This window comes from Trematomus bernacchii, unplaced genomic scaffold, assembly GCF_902827165.1.
Source record: "Trematomus bernacchii unplaced genomic scaffold, fTreBer1.1, whole genome shotgun sequence".
Classification (NCBI taxonomy): Eukaryota; Metazoa; Chordata; class Actinopteri; order Perciformes; family Nototheniidae; genus Trematomus; species Trematomus bernacchii.
The window spans coordinates 9979230-9995442 of record NW_022987593.1 but is presented as its reverse complement, the minus strand read 5'-3'; the positions used below and the strand labels follow the sequence as shown (position 1 = coordinate 9995442).

The 16213-nt window shown below is 37.4% G+C and overlaps 2 protein-coding genes across 2 annotated transcripts; both read right to left on the bottom strand.

Annotated features, from left to right (window-relative positions):
* Window positions 1-11: 11 nt before the first annotated feature.
* Window positions 12-6072, bottom strand: LOC117481551 (caspase-6-like). The gene is made up of 8 exons (XM_034129271.1): window positions 5992-6072; window positions 5656-5697; window positions 4055-4097; window positions 3810-3959; window positions 3617-3693; window positions 3251-3426; window positions 3013-3163; window positions 12-2131 (listed from the first exon to the last, which is right to left on the bottom strand). Exons 1-8 carry the CDS (start codon window positions 6020-6022, stop codon window positions 1896-1898), a joined length of 906 nt encoding a protein of 301 aa, XP_033985162.1. The 5' UTR covers window positions 6023-6072; the 3' UTR covers window positions 12-1895.
* Window positions 6073-12326: 6254 nt separating this feature from the next.
* Window positions 12327-15808, bottom strand: pla2g12a (phospholipase A2, group XIIA). Its single transcript, XM_034129270.1, has 4 exons — window positions 15415-15808; window positions 14952-15028; window positions 13643-13808; window positions 12327-12855 (listed from the first exon to the last, which is right to left on the bottom strand). The coding sequence occupies exons 1-4, from the start codon at window positions 15626-15628 to the stop codon at window positions 12737-12739; spliced, it is 576 nt and encodes a 191-aa protein (XP_033985161.1). The 5' UTR covers window positions 15629-15808; the 3' UTR covers window positions 12327-12736.
* Window positions 15809-16213: the final 405 nt, after the last annotated feature.

Sequence of the window (16213 nt, the reverse complement as noted above, 5' to 3'; positions counted from 1 at the left end):
GAGCAAAACAGTAACTGGATTGTCACACGGATTTTATTAAACAAAGTCACAACAGTAAGACAAAAGATCACAGATCACAGTATGCTGGTCTCAAACCTTTATTTAACCAGATTGGTCCCATTGAGATCATAGATCTCTTGGGTGGTGTCTTTGTTTTTCCTGAGTCATAGATAGTGTGACACATTTGGAAGTGTTTCAGGTCCATAGTACAGCCTCCTCCCTGAGGTACTTTCCACACAGGTATTTGTCGCATTATTAAATGTCGTACTGTAAACTGCTACAACACAAAGAACAGCACAAACATGAATTCCCTTTTTGATGGAGCGAGCTCAAAGACAAACAGCATGTTTATGTGGTGGCTGGATATGAGAGATATCACTTGGTAGCTGGTGGTTACAGAGAGGTAATGAAGTGGTAAACATTATTAGTGACCTGCTCGTCATGCCACCTGCCTCGCAAGATACAGTAAGTTGGAAAGTACAGTGTTTTTCTGGTTTGTAGACATCATTGCCACTGACTTCAAGAAAACTCATCTGACATTTCCAGCTTCCTCTGAGTCTAAGGAAGCGGTCAAGGCATCCGGAAAAGTCAACTTGCACTGTCCTCTCGCCTTGTTTAAGGGGACATAATATGCTCATTTTCTGGGAATTGAAATGTTGTCATAGTCTCTCTAAATGTACCTGTCTGATGTTGTGTTAGCACATTTTTTTTAAAGCCCCCTGAAAATGCCTGCTCTGAAAAATGTGGTAAACCACAATGGTAGTTCTCCAGCTGTTTGTGGAGGTATTCAATCGGGATGTGGTATATTCGAATGAGTCTCCATCTGACAAAGAAAGGGAAGCTAAATCTGAATGGCTTGTTGAATCCCATGATTTCTGATGTAAGCAGCCCACAAAAAAAGTGACTGGGTTGTCTTATGTCACAGTTTGTGTGTTGACAGGCACTCCAGACACCATGTCTGTGCACAAGGATTGAAAATGTGAGTCTTTCATGATATGCCCCCTTTTAAAACTTCAAAGTCAGCGGCTGGATAAGGCAACATTTGTGTAGTACCACAGTAGTTTAAACAAGAAAGCAAACATGTGAAGTGTAAGAAAGCTAGCTAACAGAGAATGTGGTCCATAATCTTGAGAGTGCAAAATGTGTATGGATCTACAGTGGTTGGAAAATAAAAACGGGAACACCTTAAAAACATAACACATCCAATACAACAAGAAAATTCATCATGGTCTATATTCTGTTAAAAACAAATGGTATCATAAGTTGTTATTGAATATGAAATCATCTTCATGCTGGACTCCTGGGGCCAAAGTGGTTATCAAATATTTGGTAGATATTTTCAAATATGTTTAAATATGAATGAAGGTCTAACGATAAAGCATCAACTACTCAATAATCTGATTGATTGTGATAATAGTACTCTGGGTAATAAGCGTTTGCGACCTGCAGGGCTGTTGTGTTAGATAGCATTATAATATCAACTGTGTTTACATTCACACCGGAAACCAGATTAGTGATAGGATGCAGATGGGACCAGATAAACCAGTACACCAGATACTGTCACATGATTTCTTCCCTTCTGACAACAGATACAGGTCCTGCCAACTAAGGTGGTTCCTCAAGAAGAAAACAATTTCACGTGTCAGGTTGTTTTGAGAGTGTAGTGATGGCCTGAGGCTGGAAAAGGCATACGTGTTCAGTGCATGTTATTCAAGGTGTTCCTGTTATTTTAACTAATTTCACTATAAAGCATCTCATTGTTCAATGCATGTGTGATTATAGTGTTCATGAGCAAAGCACAGTGGAGGATTACAGAAAAAATCATTAAAATCTCCCAGAATTTGTCCAGGTATTAAAATAAGATCAGCTAATTGTAAGACTGAGGTCTGACACTGTTACTGTTTCGATCGGAAGTAGAGTTTCTTGGTGAGCATTGAAGCAAAGCAGGGTACTTGCTTCTTCCCGATGGCATTCCGGTCGTTAGAATTCCCAACACTCCTCATGGACACCTTCCTGTTGACCAGCGTGAGTAACTCTGTGAACTCCAGGGTGTTCCCATACCTTTGAAGCAGCTCACACAGATCCTGGACATACCAGGAGCCGTTAACGGTCTCCCGGTGGGAATAGTATCCTTAACAAACAAAAGGGGACAGGGCAGGATTGTTATTGATGAACAGCAGAAAGGACTTTCAAAATGACTTAAATGTACGGTGGCCCTGAGAGCTCAACGCATGGCAAATGGCCAAACAAGCAAATAAAGAAAACCCGTTCACCAATTTGAAAATGCTTCTCTTTTTTACTTGTTTTAAAATAATTGAACAGTAGGAAATATATGTTGTGACAACCTTGAAAGAAACTAAAGCCAGCTCACATAGCATTTAAATTAATCATGTGTAAATCTCAGGGTGATTTATATTGGCAGACCTTAAATGAGCAGAAGACCTATTTTAAGTTAAGAACAGATATTTGCAAAAATATCATGATCACATTGTAAAATAATAAAAAATGTCCTCACTAATTTAAGATTATATAACAATGTTTTTTTGCAGTGTGTGTTTGTGTTTTTTTCTTGTGTCCTCAATCGTTTTTTTTTCTCGAATCTGGCCTTGTGTTTGAAATTGATAAGAATGTTTTATCTATTTGCATGTGTTTTGTTACTTTGCAGTTTGATGAGCTCTCAGGGCCACCGGATAAATGTCTTACATAATTCACTCAAGTAGAATTCCTGTTCAACACCTACAGTTTTTAAGTTTGAATGAAAGTTAGTCATGACAAAGCAGGACAGGATTCATGGGAAACCAATATCCTGATGATGTACAGTTGTGTTGAGTCAACTGTACTTTGGCCTCGTACAATAAATATGATTTATTTACAACGTAGTCTACAACTTCTTGTTTCACTTCTGCTTTGGTATGTGGCAAGACAATTCTCAAGAAATTTGAATGCTTAATGTGAATGTACCCATCACGTTGAGACAAGAGCAGATTAAGAGTTTCAAAAAACATCCCTCACCTTCAGCCACGGAGTAGCACATGATGAAATCTGCCCCGGCAGGCAGTGTGTGCACGGCGCTGGCGTCTACCACCACCTCGTTAGTCTTCAGCTCGCTGTCCACTGCGTCACAGGCAGTCACTGGATCGTCATGCTTATCTCCACGGCACGCCTAGTGACAGACACAGCCACGTTAACCTTCAATGCATTTTTAACTGTCATTTTCAGATGGATCTGACTGTGTTGTGTTTGCACGTACCTGTAGTATGAAAACCTTTGGCTTTCCCACGAGGCTCTTGCACTTGTCTCCTTTGAACATGGCGGTGATATCCTGAATGCTGATCTTTCCGTCGTGGGTGTAAACGTGATCATTTTCACCATGGCTCAGGAAGACAAGCAAAAAGCAGTCTACGTCTGAATGGTTTTCCTCAGCGGCTGGTGAGACATCAGATATGTGTTCAAATCATCAATGAACAAGTAAAAGACGCCCATGTTTGGTCCTAACTTTGCATATAAAGGACAACAAGGAAGCTCATAAGAAATGAAATGTCAGTAATGATACTGTGCTGCTGCCTGTATACACATTTAATAATTTGTGTGTCATAGGTGATCATGCATGTCTTACCTTCACTGATCTTATCGTAGACTTCCACTTGTTTGTAGTTATCATAAGCCCTCACTTCGAAGTTCAGATCGTTCAGTCTTGAAGAGAGATGAAGAAAAGTCTCATAAGTTGCAGAACAAGTACAGACATGTTTTTTTTAAAGCAGTTGCAGAATACAGTGTTCCCTCTCCAGCAGCCGGCTGTCACGTGATACCTTCTCTCCAGGTTGTAGCGATCAGCGTTGGTTCCATGCCTGTCGTTTAACCCCAGGCGCCAGAAGAAGCGCTCCTGGTTAAAGATCAGGGCAAGGCCTCGTTTTTTGTGGTCCATCTTGTATTCCTCTGCAGGATCCAAAGCCAAAGAGCTGTTTCATAATGAGAAAACAGCATTAGGTGGAGTACAGTGGGGAGGCGTGAATATCCCGCGTGTACCCACACAAACAAAAATAAAACAGTTTACCTTCGGATGAAGGCATCAGTCTCTGTTAGGTTCTCCGTGCACGCTATTAAATAAAAGACAGTCAATTATGCATGCAACGATTAAAAAAAATATTTACTGAAAAATAATGTATAAAAACCTGTTAAAAAAAAGATCACAATTACTAATTATAAAAATACAGAGGAGGATTGAGCTGTTCAGGCTTCTTTGTCACGCAGCACAGCTACAGGTGCATGAATTGCTCCACTGCTGCGGGGTGGGGTCAAGCAGCCATTGTTCCATTAGCTTTGAGTGCTCGTTGCCTTCAATGGCTGAGTGACAGGTGGAGAAAGATGGAGTGCCACCTCCATAACCCACCCTACAGATATGTAGCTTAGACTTTGTGAGCGAAAGGCAGCTGTTTTTTTTACTTGTAAAGGCATTATCTGACTTCAGTGAATCAGTATACATAGATCTGCTTTCATAGAGGTAGTTTATTAGTTACACCAAGTAAACCATTGCAATCTAATACAAGTTCTGCAATAAAGTCATACCTTAATTACCATTATAATGTTCAGTTTTCTTTTAAAAGCGTTATTGAAATGTAGCTTGAACTTCACGGTCATTTTGGATACTATACACAGAGCAGTGTTTCTTATACTAAGTGCAACGTCATTCATTAATAAATTGGGTAGACAAAATATAATGCAATGTAATGTATAAGAAACACCTGCCAGTATAAAAATACAACTCAACAGCCCAACAAATACAGCACCTCCGCAAAACATCCCTAACATAAAATCGATATTATTGATGGATGAGTATTTGGTTTAGTGCTTTTGTAAAAAGACCATAGTCATTTTAGCTAGGTCTACCAAAAAGACATATACAGTATGATGATGGCTGGGCTGTCTCGTCTACTGGAGTTGTCACTCTTTCCCCCCCCCCAAAAAGGATATGCCAAAACCACATCCTGTTAAAATCAAATACAGTAAAGATTAATAATGACAGTTTATGATTAATGTCGTAAAATTGAGCTGACTGTTGTCTGGCTTTACTGATAATAACACTGTACAACTTTAATCTTTTTGTTTCACTTTTGCTTTTTTAAAGTTGTATACAATTATCAAGAACATGTTATAATAGCACCAGTCGTTAAAAAATTGTAATATTATAATGTTCAGTTTTAAAATTGTGTTTTTTTTGGAGTATATATATATATATATATTCAACATAACGGAGATTTTCAATGCTATACACTGAACAATGTCAATCATAGATGCATTTGGGTTAAATTGGGTGGACAAAATATAAGAAACACCTGCCACTTAAACAATACAAATCAACAGCCAACAGCCCCTTTGTAAACGAGACTTAACCTGAACTGAATAGAGTTCATGATAGCATTGCAGGGCTGTTTTATTCAACTTTATTTGAGTTAATGATTATTCTCATAAAAAATAATTGACTGTACTTTGGCTTCACTGATAATAAAACGTACAACTATACACTGTTTGTTTTACTGTTGCTTTGTTAAAGTCATATACAATTATTACCAAGTATCAAAGTATCAAGAAAATGTAATAAAAGCACAAGAGATTTAAAAAATAGGAGGCCTTTGTTACTTATAGTAAAACACTCACCCGCCCTGTCTGTTGCTGTTTGGTTGCATTGTGCAACACTTCCTGGGAAGGTGAGAGAAAAAGCGATTATTTAAATGTTTTAATAAACATTAACAACCTGCCTCACATGTTGTACTAACTTGCTGACTGACTGAAGGTAGAGAAAACTGACAATAAAGGTGTGGCAAATGTAAGAACATAGTAAACCACAGTAACGTCAAACAGAGCTTCACTGTTGAAAGTTACATCGTACATTAAAAGTCATTGTATGTACTTATCTAACTTTTTTAATGACTCAGGCACAAGTCCACAACTTATAGCTACTTGTACTTTTAAAAATATATGTAAATTGGTTACCTCCACTTGCGTCTTGTGCCGTGTTTGACATGTTCACAGGTAGTCTTCACTCCACTGACACCACTGAAAAATGAATATGCTTCGTCAAAGCTACATTGATGAGCAAGGATGTCGCTCCTCCCCCTCTGAATCTGATTGGCTGAATGTCTAAAAGCGGAGAACACGATTGGCTTTTACGGCTGTCAGTCAAAGGTCAACAGCCAGGACTTCCGTGTTTGCCACATTGCACCAGCGGCTTATCAAATTCTTAAGTACAGGGATTTAATACATCTTAAATAATGAAAGTAAGATTAGGGCTGGCGCAGCCGAAGATTAGTATAGTTAATTATCTAATCCAGACTTTCTTCAGAGACATCCTCACACATTATTTTCTTTAAAGATTTGATGAATAGGTTTAATTTTCTCTCGGATGATGGATCAATGGGAGCTCATTCAAAGACCCAATTGGAATACACTTTAAGTGCCTCTCGTATAAGAACAATTTACACAAACTAAATAACGCCCTTAAAATGTATATGATTACAGTTGACACAAATATATCTAAGAAACCCACATCAATACATTTCTCTACATGTTTTCTTCAGTGTTGTAGCTTACATCATTTGCCTTCACTTTTGCCCCATGAGATATTTCCCAGATATTTCATTAATGTAATAAAGTAAATAAACCAAACAATTTTAGATGATGTAGATGGAAGCACCCTGAAAGCCAGAGAAATAATGTGAAAAGCATGTTCAAGTATTAACAAAATATGCATTAACTGCATATGAAATACATCAATTATCCACTAGGTATTTTCACACAGCACATAAGCGTCAGTGCAAGCTAAGATAAACTCATGAGAGAAAAGTGTATTGCTGGCATCCTTTTGCCAGTGCTTTGCTTTTGAATCAGTCTATTCCACAGTATTGATCCTGTGTCACAGTTCCTTCCTCGTTTCATACTGACATCTACAAGACTCCCTCTGGCTGTCCAGGTACCCTGCTGAAAAAAACAGCTTAGACCAACAAGGCTGGTCTGGCTGGTCAATATTAGGCTGGATTAGTTTGCTGGTTTAGAGGGGTTTTGGACACTTTAGCTGGTCAGGATAGCTGGTTTGGTCACAGTGGTCTACACCATTAGCTGGTAGGGATAGCTGGTAAAAGCTGGTGGTCACAGTGGTCTAGCTGGTCAGGATAGCTGGTTTGGTCACAGTGGTCTAGCTGGTCACCATTAGCTGGTCGGGATAGCTGGTTTAGCTGGTAAAAGCTGGTGGTCACAGTGTGCTAGCTGGTCACCATTAGCTGGTCAGACTGGTATGATCTTGAGTAGCACTTTAGCTGGGATTACTTGATGGTTAAACTGGTCATATATGATGATGAAACACTCTCACCCAATTGCAGTAGCTCAATGAACATCTATCATTTCAGATCAGAGCACCTACCTTACCAGAAAGGTACCAGAATGTATAGAATGTATTGTCTGTAAATAAATACTCATACATCAAATGATTAGAAGCAGGAACATAATTTATAACACACAATGAACATTAACACACATTTGAAAACATTTTCAAAACACCCATTACATCATATTTTTAAGCAGTTTCCTTCAACTGTTTCTTTCCGCTTTTCACAAGGTCCTGTATTTTTTGTGAAATGTAGTAACCGGCCAACTTCTCCCTCTCGGTCTTCTCCACGTTTTGTGAATTCAGCCATCCTCTGAAGCACTCTTGAAAAGAGAAAGGAAAAACAGATGAACTTTTAGCTTTGTGTTATGATTACTTAATAAAGTGGACCTATCATGCTATATTTGAATAATATAGTGTAGGACCATACCTATATAAGGCATATTTATACTTTTTTTTTTTCAAAATACCAAACAGATAATGCATTTTAGCCATGTCTCATTTTGCTCAATTTGACATTTTTTAGCTCTGTTTTTGCAAGGGCAGATTCTGTGAGAACAGCACCATCTACAGGCCTGGCATATGTACTACAACGTCTCCAGCGCTTTCGAACGGCAATGGCCGTGGCTGTCTCCTCCTGATTGGTGGAGTTGGCCCAATAGCCGTAGCGCCACTGTCCTGACGTCAGGACAGTGTTCAAATCTGGATCAGTTTTTATCAGATCCGTTGCAGCCCCTATTTTTAGAGATTTGGGTATGGAGGAAAATAGAGAGGGTTGTGTTTTCTGACACTTGGTGAGTTCCCTGGAACACCGGGGACACATATTCATGTATAAAAGACGTACAAAAGTGCATTTTGCATGATAGGTCCCCTTTAAATATGTGCACTGTGAGATGAAAAAGAAAAATGTATCAAATTTAGTTTTGAACATTCACTGTGATTGGGTCTATTATCCACGCAATACACCGTATTTAATTTTTTTCTTAATTTACATTATTTAATTTCATATTCTGTTCTTGTAAATATCATATTCTCTTATATTACATGCATATAAACTTTTTGCACTACTTTTTATTTTGTATTTTTGTATTTTATTATATATGTTGCATTGTTGGAGGAGCTCAGGTCAGAAGAATTTCATTGACATTTCTACACTGTAGCTGCTGAGCATATGAGAATAAAACCTTTGAATCTTGAATCCAACACTTTTTTCAGTGGAAAATCCTAAATTGTAGGATTGTTTGGCCATAATAATGCTTTATGATTACATTTCTAGTGAGAAGTGTATATTTTACTTTCAGAATCTACCTCCAGTGGATGTGTAGGATCTACAGTATGATAGATATATTACTTTACACCCGGAAGTATGTATTGTCATTCTTATTGTCGATAAATTGAGGGATACACGCTATATTTTATTAACACCAGTATGTACTTTATACATCCACCTCGAGTGTTTGTCTCTGCACCGGAAATAATTTAATTTTAAAGTTCAACCGCATATTATATAGACTATATCAGCGCCACACCTGCGTAACACATGGTGCCTCTTGTCTGAACTATTTTTTAAGCGATTTGGAATCTATTCTTGTCGACTTGCAGCCTAAATACAAAGATAACTCCACTCTCCTACCACTGCTTACCTCTAATGAGCCTTGGTAGAACTAGTGTCCCGAGTCATGGGGTCCAGAACTGACTGAAGACATGTGGAACAGAGGACAGGCATGGTTCGATGTACAGGAAACTGGAACTTTGAACAGGTGTTTTCATCTTTTCTGCCTGAAGATTCACAAGTTCTTGATCAGGTGTTTGATGTGGGCTGGCATGATCCTTTCTGCAGCGATGAATAAAGAAAACAAAGAAAACAGTATTAATAATAGTAATGATGGTAACAACAATAATATTAGTATAACTATTTATATAGCACTTACACAATTGCAAAGTGATTCTCACAACAAAAATAAAGAACAAAACAATATCAACAATAAAAAAACAAATTATTATAGGAATGTTAAGAGACAAAGAAATTATAAACATTCTGAGAGGCCGACTACAAAAGGTAGACTCAATGGCTTTTGATGACATCAATGAGCAGTCCCAATACATGCTGTTGTATAAAAAGAAATAGAATAGGTCCAGATTTCTTCTATTTTGTGTTGGATGATTTGTTTTATTGATTGCTGATGGATGTATATATATATATAGGGTTTATTCAACAGCAGTAAAGCATTAAGTTGCTAAATTAACGTACACTGAACTGTAAAACAACTTACCACTATTTAGGAAAGGCTCTGATCAGAAGGGTTGACTAGTAGGACAGCAAAGAGGTGGAGGAGGTATATGTCATGTACAACCATTGGTAGATGTTACACCTGAAAGAAAAATAAGTGAGTTAGTTAGTTAGTGAATTGTCCGACCGGCCCACTTCGGTACCGGCCCACCGGGAAAACTCCCGGTATTCCCAATGGCCAGTCCGCCCCTGTGTGGGCCTAATAAAGGTATTCTGATTCTGATGAGGTTATACACAAAAGGTGAGCTTGTTCCAAACAGGTAGGCCTACTTTTTTTTCTAAGAAAATCATAAAAAATGCCTCGAGCAGTGTCACAGCAGTATCACAGCAGCATCACAGCAGTATCACAGCAGTATCACAGCAGCATCACAGCAGTGAGCAGTATCACAGCAGTATCACAGCAGTCAGGTGGCAGGACAGGTTGGATCAGAATCTAAATATCTATTCCCAAATGTAAAACTTGGGACATTTTCAAATATTCAAATTTAACTTAAATTTGACAAGAAACTAATTATTGTTGCGAGTACATTTTAAAGAATAAAGTAATATAAACGTGTGTTACAATATCCAAATGTATAGTGTTATAAGTTCTCTCCACCATGCCCTCTGCTGGTTTCAAAGAAAAGAACATATGCAATCAAATTATGAAAAAGTATTATAAATCTCTGCTTTGTTTTCATATTAATATTTGATTTTTTATTAATATTCTGATAATGATCCTATAAAATATATTTGCTTATAAAACGTTGTTACCGTCATTTGCACTTAGTGGTACATTTTGAAAAAGAGCTTACAATACTCTGGGCTGTACAATCTGAGAGGAGCAAAGGTGAAGATGTTTCTTGTTCTGTCACACTCATTTTGCTCTCAGAGATAACATCAGCACAATATAATGGCCTAATGGTAAGCTCAAAGGGTGACACTGTATATCTTCTTGCCACCAGGTGTTTCATAAACTCAACATTCATTATGTTTGTCCATAGTTTAACACATAGAGGAATGAATTATTAAGCTATTGATTTTGATGTGTGCCAGTAAGCCATTATTAATGATACAAGTCTTAAAACACAGCCCCCGAAGAATGTACAAACGAAAAGAAGCTGACTTAATATTACTACACATATAATGACACAATCCATCATCGATCCATCACCATACAAGTCAAGTGCTACATACAGGAGCATAACATTGTGTATTCCCTTTACGGATAGTTTTCTTCCAGTCTGGATTTTCTGTTTCTTGTTTATTGGCAGACACACATTGGAGACACCCAAAAAGAACAAACCCAACAAATGTTTTTAGATGTAGCTGGGATTTTGCATCCTCCACTTAGAGTATGATACAAGAATTCCTTGCTATACATTGAGCAGTGTTTCTTATACTAACTGCAACATCACTCATTAATAATTTGGGTGGACAAAATATAAGAAACACCTGCAAGTATAAAAATACAACCAAACAGCCCAACACATACAGCACCTCCGCAAAACACCCGTAACAATGGATATTATTGATGGATGAGTATTTATGTTAGTGCCTGCCCTTTGTAAAAAGACTATATTCATTTTAGCTAGGTGTACCAAAAACACATGGCTGGGCTGTCTCATCTGCTTGAGTTTTCACTTTTCCTCCCCAAAAAAAGCACACTTTCAGTTTCAAGATAACAGGACATGGGTCAACATGACAGTAAAGATGAAAAGGTTTGAGTTAAAGATTAATGTCATAAAATTGAGCTGACTGTAGCCTACTTTGACTTCACTGATAAAAACAATTAAAAACTTTACCCTGTTTCTTTCCCTTTTGCTTTTTTAAAGTTATATCAAATTATCAAGAACATTTAATAATAGCACACAATCTTAAAAAAATAGTAATATTATAATGTCCAGTTTTTATTGAAGTGTATATTCAACATAACAGTGATTTTGAATGCTATACTGAACAATATTTTTTATTTTTAGTGCACCATTGATGCATTTGGGTTAAAGGGTGACACTGTATATCTTCTTGCCATCAGGTGTTTCATAAACTCAACATTCATTATGTTTGTCCATAGTTTAACACATAGAGGAATGAATTTATTAAGCTATTTTGATGTGCGCCAGTAAGCCATTATTAATGATACAAGTCTTAAAACACAGCCCCCGAATAATATACAAACAGTTATTTACCTTGAGATTAAGATGAAAAGAAGCTTACTTAATATTACTACACATATAATGACACAATCCATCATCGATCCTTCACCATACAAGTCAAGTGCTACATACAGGAGCATAACATTGTGTATTCCCCTGACGGATAGTTTTCTTCCAGTCTGGAACTTATTTTTCTTGTTTATTGGTAGACACACATTGGAGACACCCAAAAAGAACAAGCCCAACAAATGTTTTTAGGTGTAGCTGGGATTTTGCATCCTCCACTTACAGAGTAAAACATTTCCCGGCACATTAGTTTAAAAAAGAAAAACAGCATTTCCCGGCACATTAGTTTTTTTTTAAAAAGAAGCAAAAACAACGCTGGTTTGTTTTCACCTTTTGAGTGTGAATGTCATAAAGTGCTTCTGAAACGGGACCAGATTTTTAATTTACAGGTGTGTAGTTGGGATCAAAATGAATGTTGTGTTTGCATTGCATTAAGGGGCAAATAAAAACAAAAGTCTGAGACAGTTATTGTAGTTAGTTTAGTTGTTGTGTAGAGTTTAAAAGTTGCATTGACAGTCTTTCTTTTACCCATAATCAGTGCGAGAAAACATAATTTGGTTTTAACACAAAACTTCTTCAAGAGTTATTTTGATTTATAAACCCACAAAATAGAGTGTTTCCAGTCTATCACAGGATAAACACATTATACAGAATTAGCAAAACATAAATAATTAACTTAATAGGAAGGATATTAACTGTCCACTTCACTTTGTCTAATAGTCTACAATTCAAAACATCTATAAAAGGAGGTAATGGACACAAGTCCGTGCAGGCAATAGAAACTCTCTCCCTGAGAAAATCTTAGATAAAAGTGTATTGCTGGCTTCCTTCTGTCAGTGTTGTGCTTTCCACAGTGTTGATCCAGTGTCACAGCTCCTTCTTCACTTCGTACTGACACACACAGGAGTCCCTCTGGCTGTCCAGGTATGGCTTACATCCCAGGTGCATAACAGCGTCAAACAGCAGAGTCACCGCTGACTCACAGGCTGAGAGTGGGGCAGAAAAAACAGAACATGAGCTACACAAAAGGGTGAACACAAGTACCTGATACCATGTTGTAAGGGAGTAAAACACATTTTAGTGTGCTCTTACTAAGGAATTATTGGGCTAATACAGATTTTGTAGTAGATTAAAACTGCAGTTATTCGTAACTTTAGTTTTAAGTACGTGATTAAAATAGCTCACAACAAAATCCACAATCACAGTAGCGTCGTCGAGAGACAAATAGAGTTATCACAGTATACAAATTAAATGTTTTAAAAGTAGCTCTATTTCGCCCCCTGCTGGTCATTATGTGTTTTACAGTTGCTTACACATTTGCACAAGCACTGTCACATCCCTTTCTATCCTTGAACTGAAGCAGAAATGTATTTGTAGTTTAATGTAAAATGAAACTAATGTTAACCTGTGAGCATAGCTTCTTTCCTTAAATGTTGTTTAAAAACTGGCCCGGCTATCTAACAGTGACTCCTCCTGACTCAATACAGCCATCTCAAGTGAGGTTACAGTGCACAAAGTACAACATATAAACCTCTTTCAAATCAGACATTTTAAAAATGACAGGTTATACTTAATTGAAAAAAATTGAATGATGGCACTGGTCTATTAGAGTTTCCCAGTAAGCCATAACACTTGAGCAAACGTTCACAATACAATGACCCTGAAACATAAGCAGCTAAATGGAATTTAGCCAAAGATTTCCAGGTCACAGGAGGAGAATGGGGGAAGCATAAGTAAGTATAATGAAAAGCCCCGATGGGCTCAGCCTCTAACCTTGGACACTCTGAGCCAATCCCAGAGTCCTTTGCACATTCCTGCAGATGTTCTCCAGACAGTCCTGGAACTGCTCGTCGCAGTCGTGCTTCTCAAGGCCGCAGGTGTCGTAGCAGCGGTCATGTTTGTTACAGCATTTGGTCATAGACGGAATGCCTATGTCAAACTGAAAAAAACATGTTTGTAACTCTTTAATATGTATTTTAGGAGGAAATGACAATTATACTGTCTCTGTAGGAGACGTGATTTTCTGCAAATTCAAAAAGTGTGATAATGGTTCAGGGAAATGACATCAAATGTAGTTTCAGCAAAGACAAAAGCCAAGATACACTTGTCCAAGGAGGTTTCCTGGAAATAAAACATAACACATTTACAAAGAGACTCAATTCTGTTCATTGATTGATTGTGTAAAAGCAACCCAGTCTCACAGCATTTCGTGTTATAGTCACGAAATAAATGTAATCTATTGAATCGTGTTCACCAACATGATTTTCCGTGTCACACAGAACGATTTTAAAAGCAATGTATTTCTATTGGTAGTATGTTTCGTGCCTGCACCACGTCTTTTTGTCCGGTCGGGTCTTGGAAGACCGGAAGCTGTGTGGTTCATAAAAACATTTTCTTACTCAATATCAAGCCATGATTATTGTTTTTATTTTAAATTGTATAATGTCTGACTTTTTTGCCGTCCGTGAGGAAAATAAATGGGGCTCAGAATACTGAAATCTGTATTTTTTAAATCTTTTTTTCCTTCTAATTTGTTATTATTTGGTGCAGGCACGAAACATATAAATACATTGCTTTTAAAATCGTTCTGTGTGACACGGTATCTCTCAGTATTATTTTTAGCGTAGCCAGGCTAATGCTGTATTTTTTTAGCCCAATACCGATATCAATATTTGAGAGTTTGAATTCTGATAACATATTGGTTGATACAAACATATTTATAACATCAATTCATATTTTTGATGACGACCCTTTAAAATGTTGTTATTAAAGTGTTGTGCTCCACATATACAAATAATTAGTACATCTTGAAGTATAAACATTATTTAGTTTTAGGTTTACAATTTATGGAATTATGACAAATGTTTTATTATAACATACACTGTTGTGTTACTCATCAGCCAGGGCCATGGTAGAAAGGTAAAACACTTTAATGTTAGGCTACATTCACTCGACAAGAATATGCAGTTTGAGTTGCTGTGTACATTAGGAATCACATTATATAACCAGTTTTGCTTTTCCAAGAAGTGAAAGGACCTCCCTTTACAAATCTGGGAAACTCAATGTAATAATGTGAGACTACCTGAAATCCAAACAGCGGGGAGCCACATCCGTTGGGAGGTGGTTTCTTGTAACCAGGACGAGGTGCAGGCGTGTAACCTGGGAGCAAAGGTGAAGATGTTTCTTGTTCTGCCAGTCAGTTATCTTACTGACACAGATAACCACATCAGTACAACATGATTTAATGGCCTACTGTGCAGCTAAAGGAGTGATACTGTACATCTTGTAGCTCTGAAGTGTTGTATAAACTCAACATTGATTAAGTTTGCCTCCCTTTTTATTGTTGTCTGATATTGGTTTATTCACTTTAAATAGCAGAGAAAAGCACAGGTATGAATACCATCCTTTTTAGATGTGCCAGAGAGCCAGGAAGTGGGATACAAGAGTCCTGGCCTTCTTAAATGAACTACAGCCACTGATAATGTTATGTTTGACAAATGAATTGTTCACAATGAGGAAGAAAGATTTAAAAGAAGGTGGCTTACCATCATTACACTTATAATGACACAGCCCGTCATCGCCACCAAACAAGTCCAGTGCTGCGTTCAGGTACGTGTCAATCTTGTGTATTCCGTTGCGGATAGTTTTCAGAGTCATCCTCCAGTCTGGGGTCTCTGGCTCTTGTTGGCAGGCAGACACCCATGGTAGACTTCCACAATACAATAAACCCAACAGAAAAAACAACATGTGGTAACGCATTGTCCACTAGACGTCAGAAACAAGCGTTTCCCCGGCACATTGGTTTAATTTAAGCTGATTTATTCCGCAAAAAACAGTCTTGATGGCATTTTAAGTTTCAATTCTGGTTGTTTTCATTCCACTGCCTAGCTAGACAACTATCAGGTTGCAGTTTACCTGCCGTAGCATATCGCTTCCGGGTTTGACGCTGTCACATGACCCCCGATAAGCCAATCATGATTATGACTAAGTGTTGCAACGTTGCAACGTCAGTAAAGTAATAATACCATTTTGTAATATTTTTTATATTTTCCTGGTCAATATTTGTACGTTAACATAGTTCACCAACAAAATGCATGGGTTGATATGTATTTTACATTTTGTATCTTTATCTTCATCTAAAAACTATTGAATGCACTCTTTAAAATAAATAACAAATTATACAAAATATTAAATAGCTGCTAATTGTCCTTCTGTTAAAGTTAGCAAACATGACATAGAATCAATGTAACATTTACTTTGAGTGTGTGATATAGGCCTATCCGCTGACGCAAAAACTTGGTCTACTTTTTAATTCACAAACAACTTTTCTTAATCCCTTCCTAG

Bases quoted from the DNA above. Each gene is read 5' to 3' on its own strand.
- pla2g12a (XM_034129270.1), bottom strand. From the start codon at position 15,628: ATGCGTTACCACATGTTGTTTTTTCTGTTGGGTTTATTGTATTGTGGA. The intron at 13,809-14,951 runs GTAGTCTCACAT...TGTTTTTTTCAG, and splicing joins CCCCGCTGTTTGGATTTCAG to TTTGACATAGGCATTCCGTC. The intron at 12,856-13,642 runs GTTAGAGGCTGA...CCCCACTCTCAG, and splicing joins ATTGGCTCAGAGTGTCCAAG to CCTGTGAGTCAGCGGTGACT.
- LOC117481551 (XM_034129271.1), bottom strand. From the start codon at position 6,022: ATGTCAAACACGGCACAAGACGCAAGTGGAG. The intron at 3,694-3,809 runs GTATCACGTGAC...TCTCTCTTCAAG, and splicing joins CGCTACAACCTGGAGAGAAG to ACTGAACGATCTGAACTTCG. The intron at 3,427-3,616 runs GTAAGACATGCA...ATGTCTCACCAG, and splicing joins CTACGATAAGATCAGTGAAG to CCGCTGAGGAAAACCATTCA.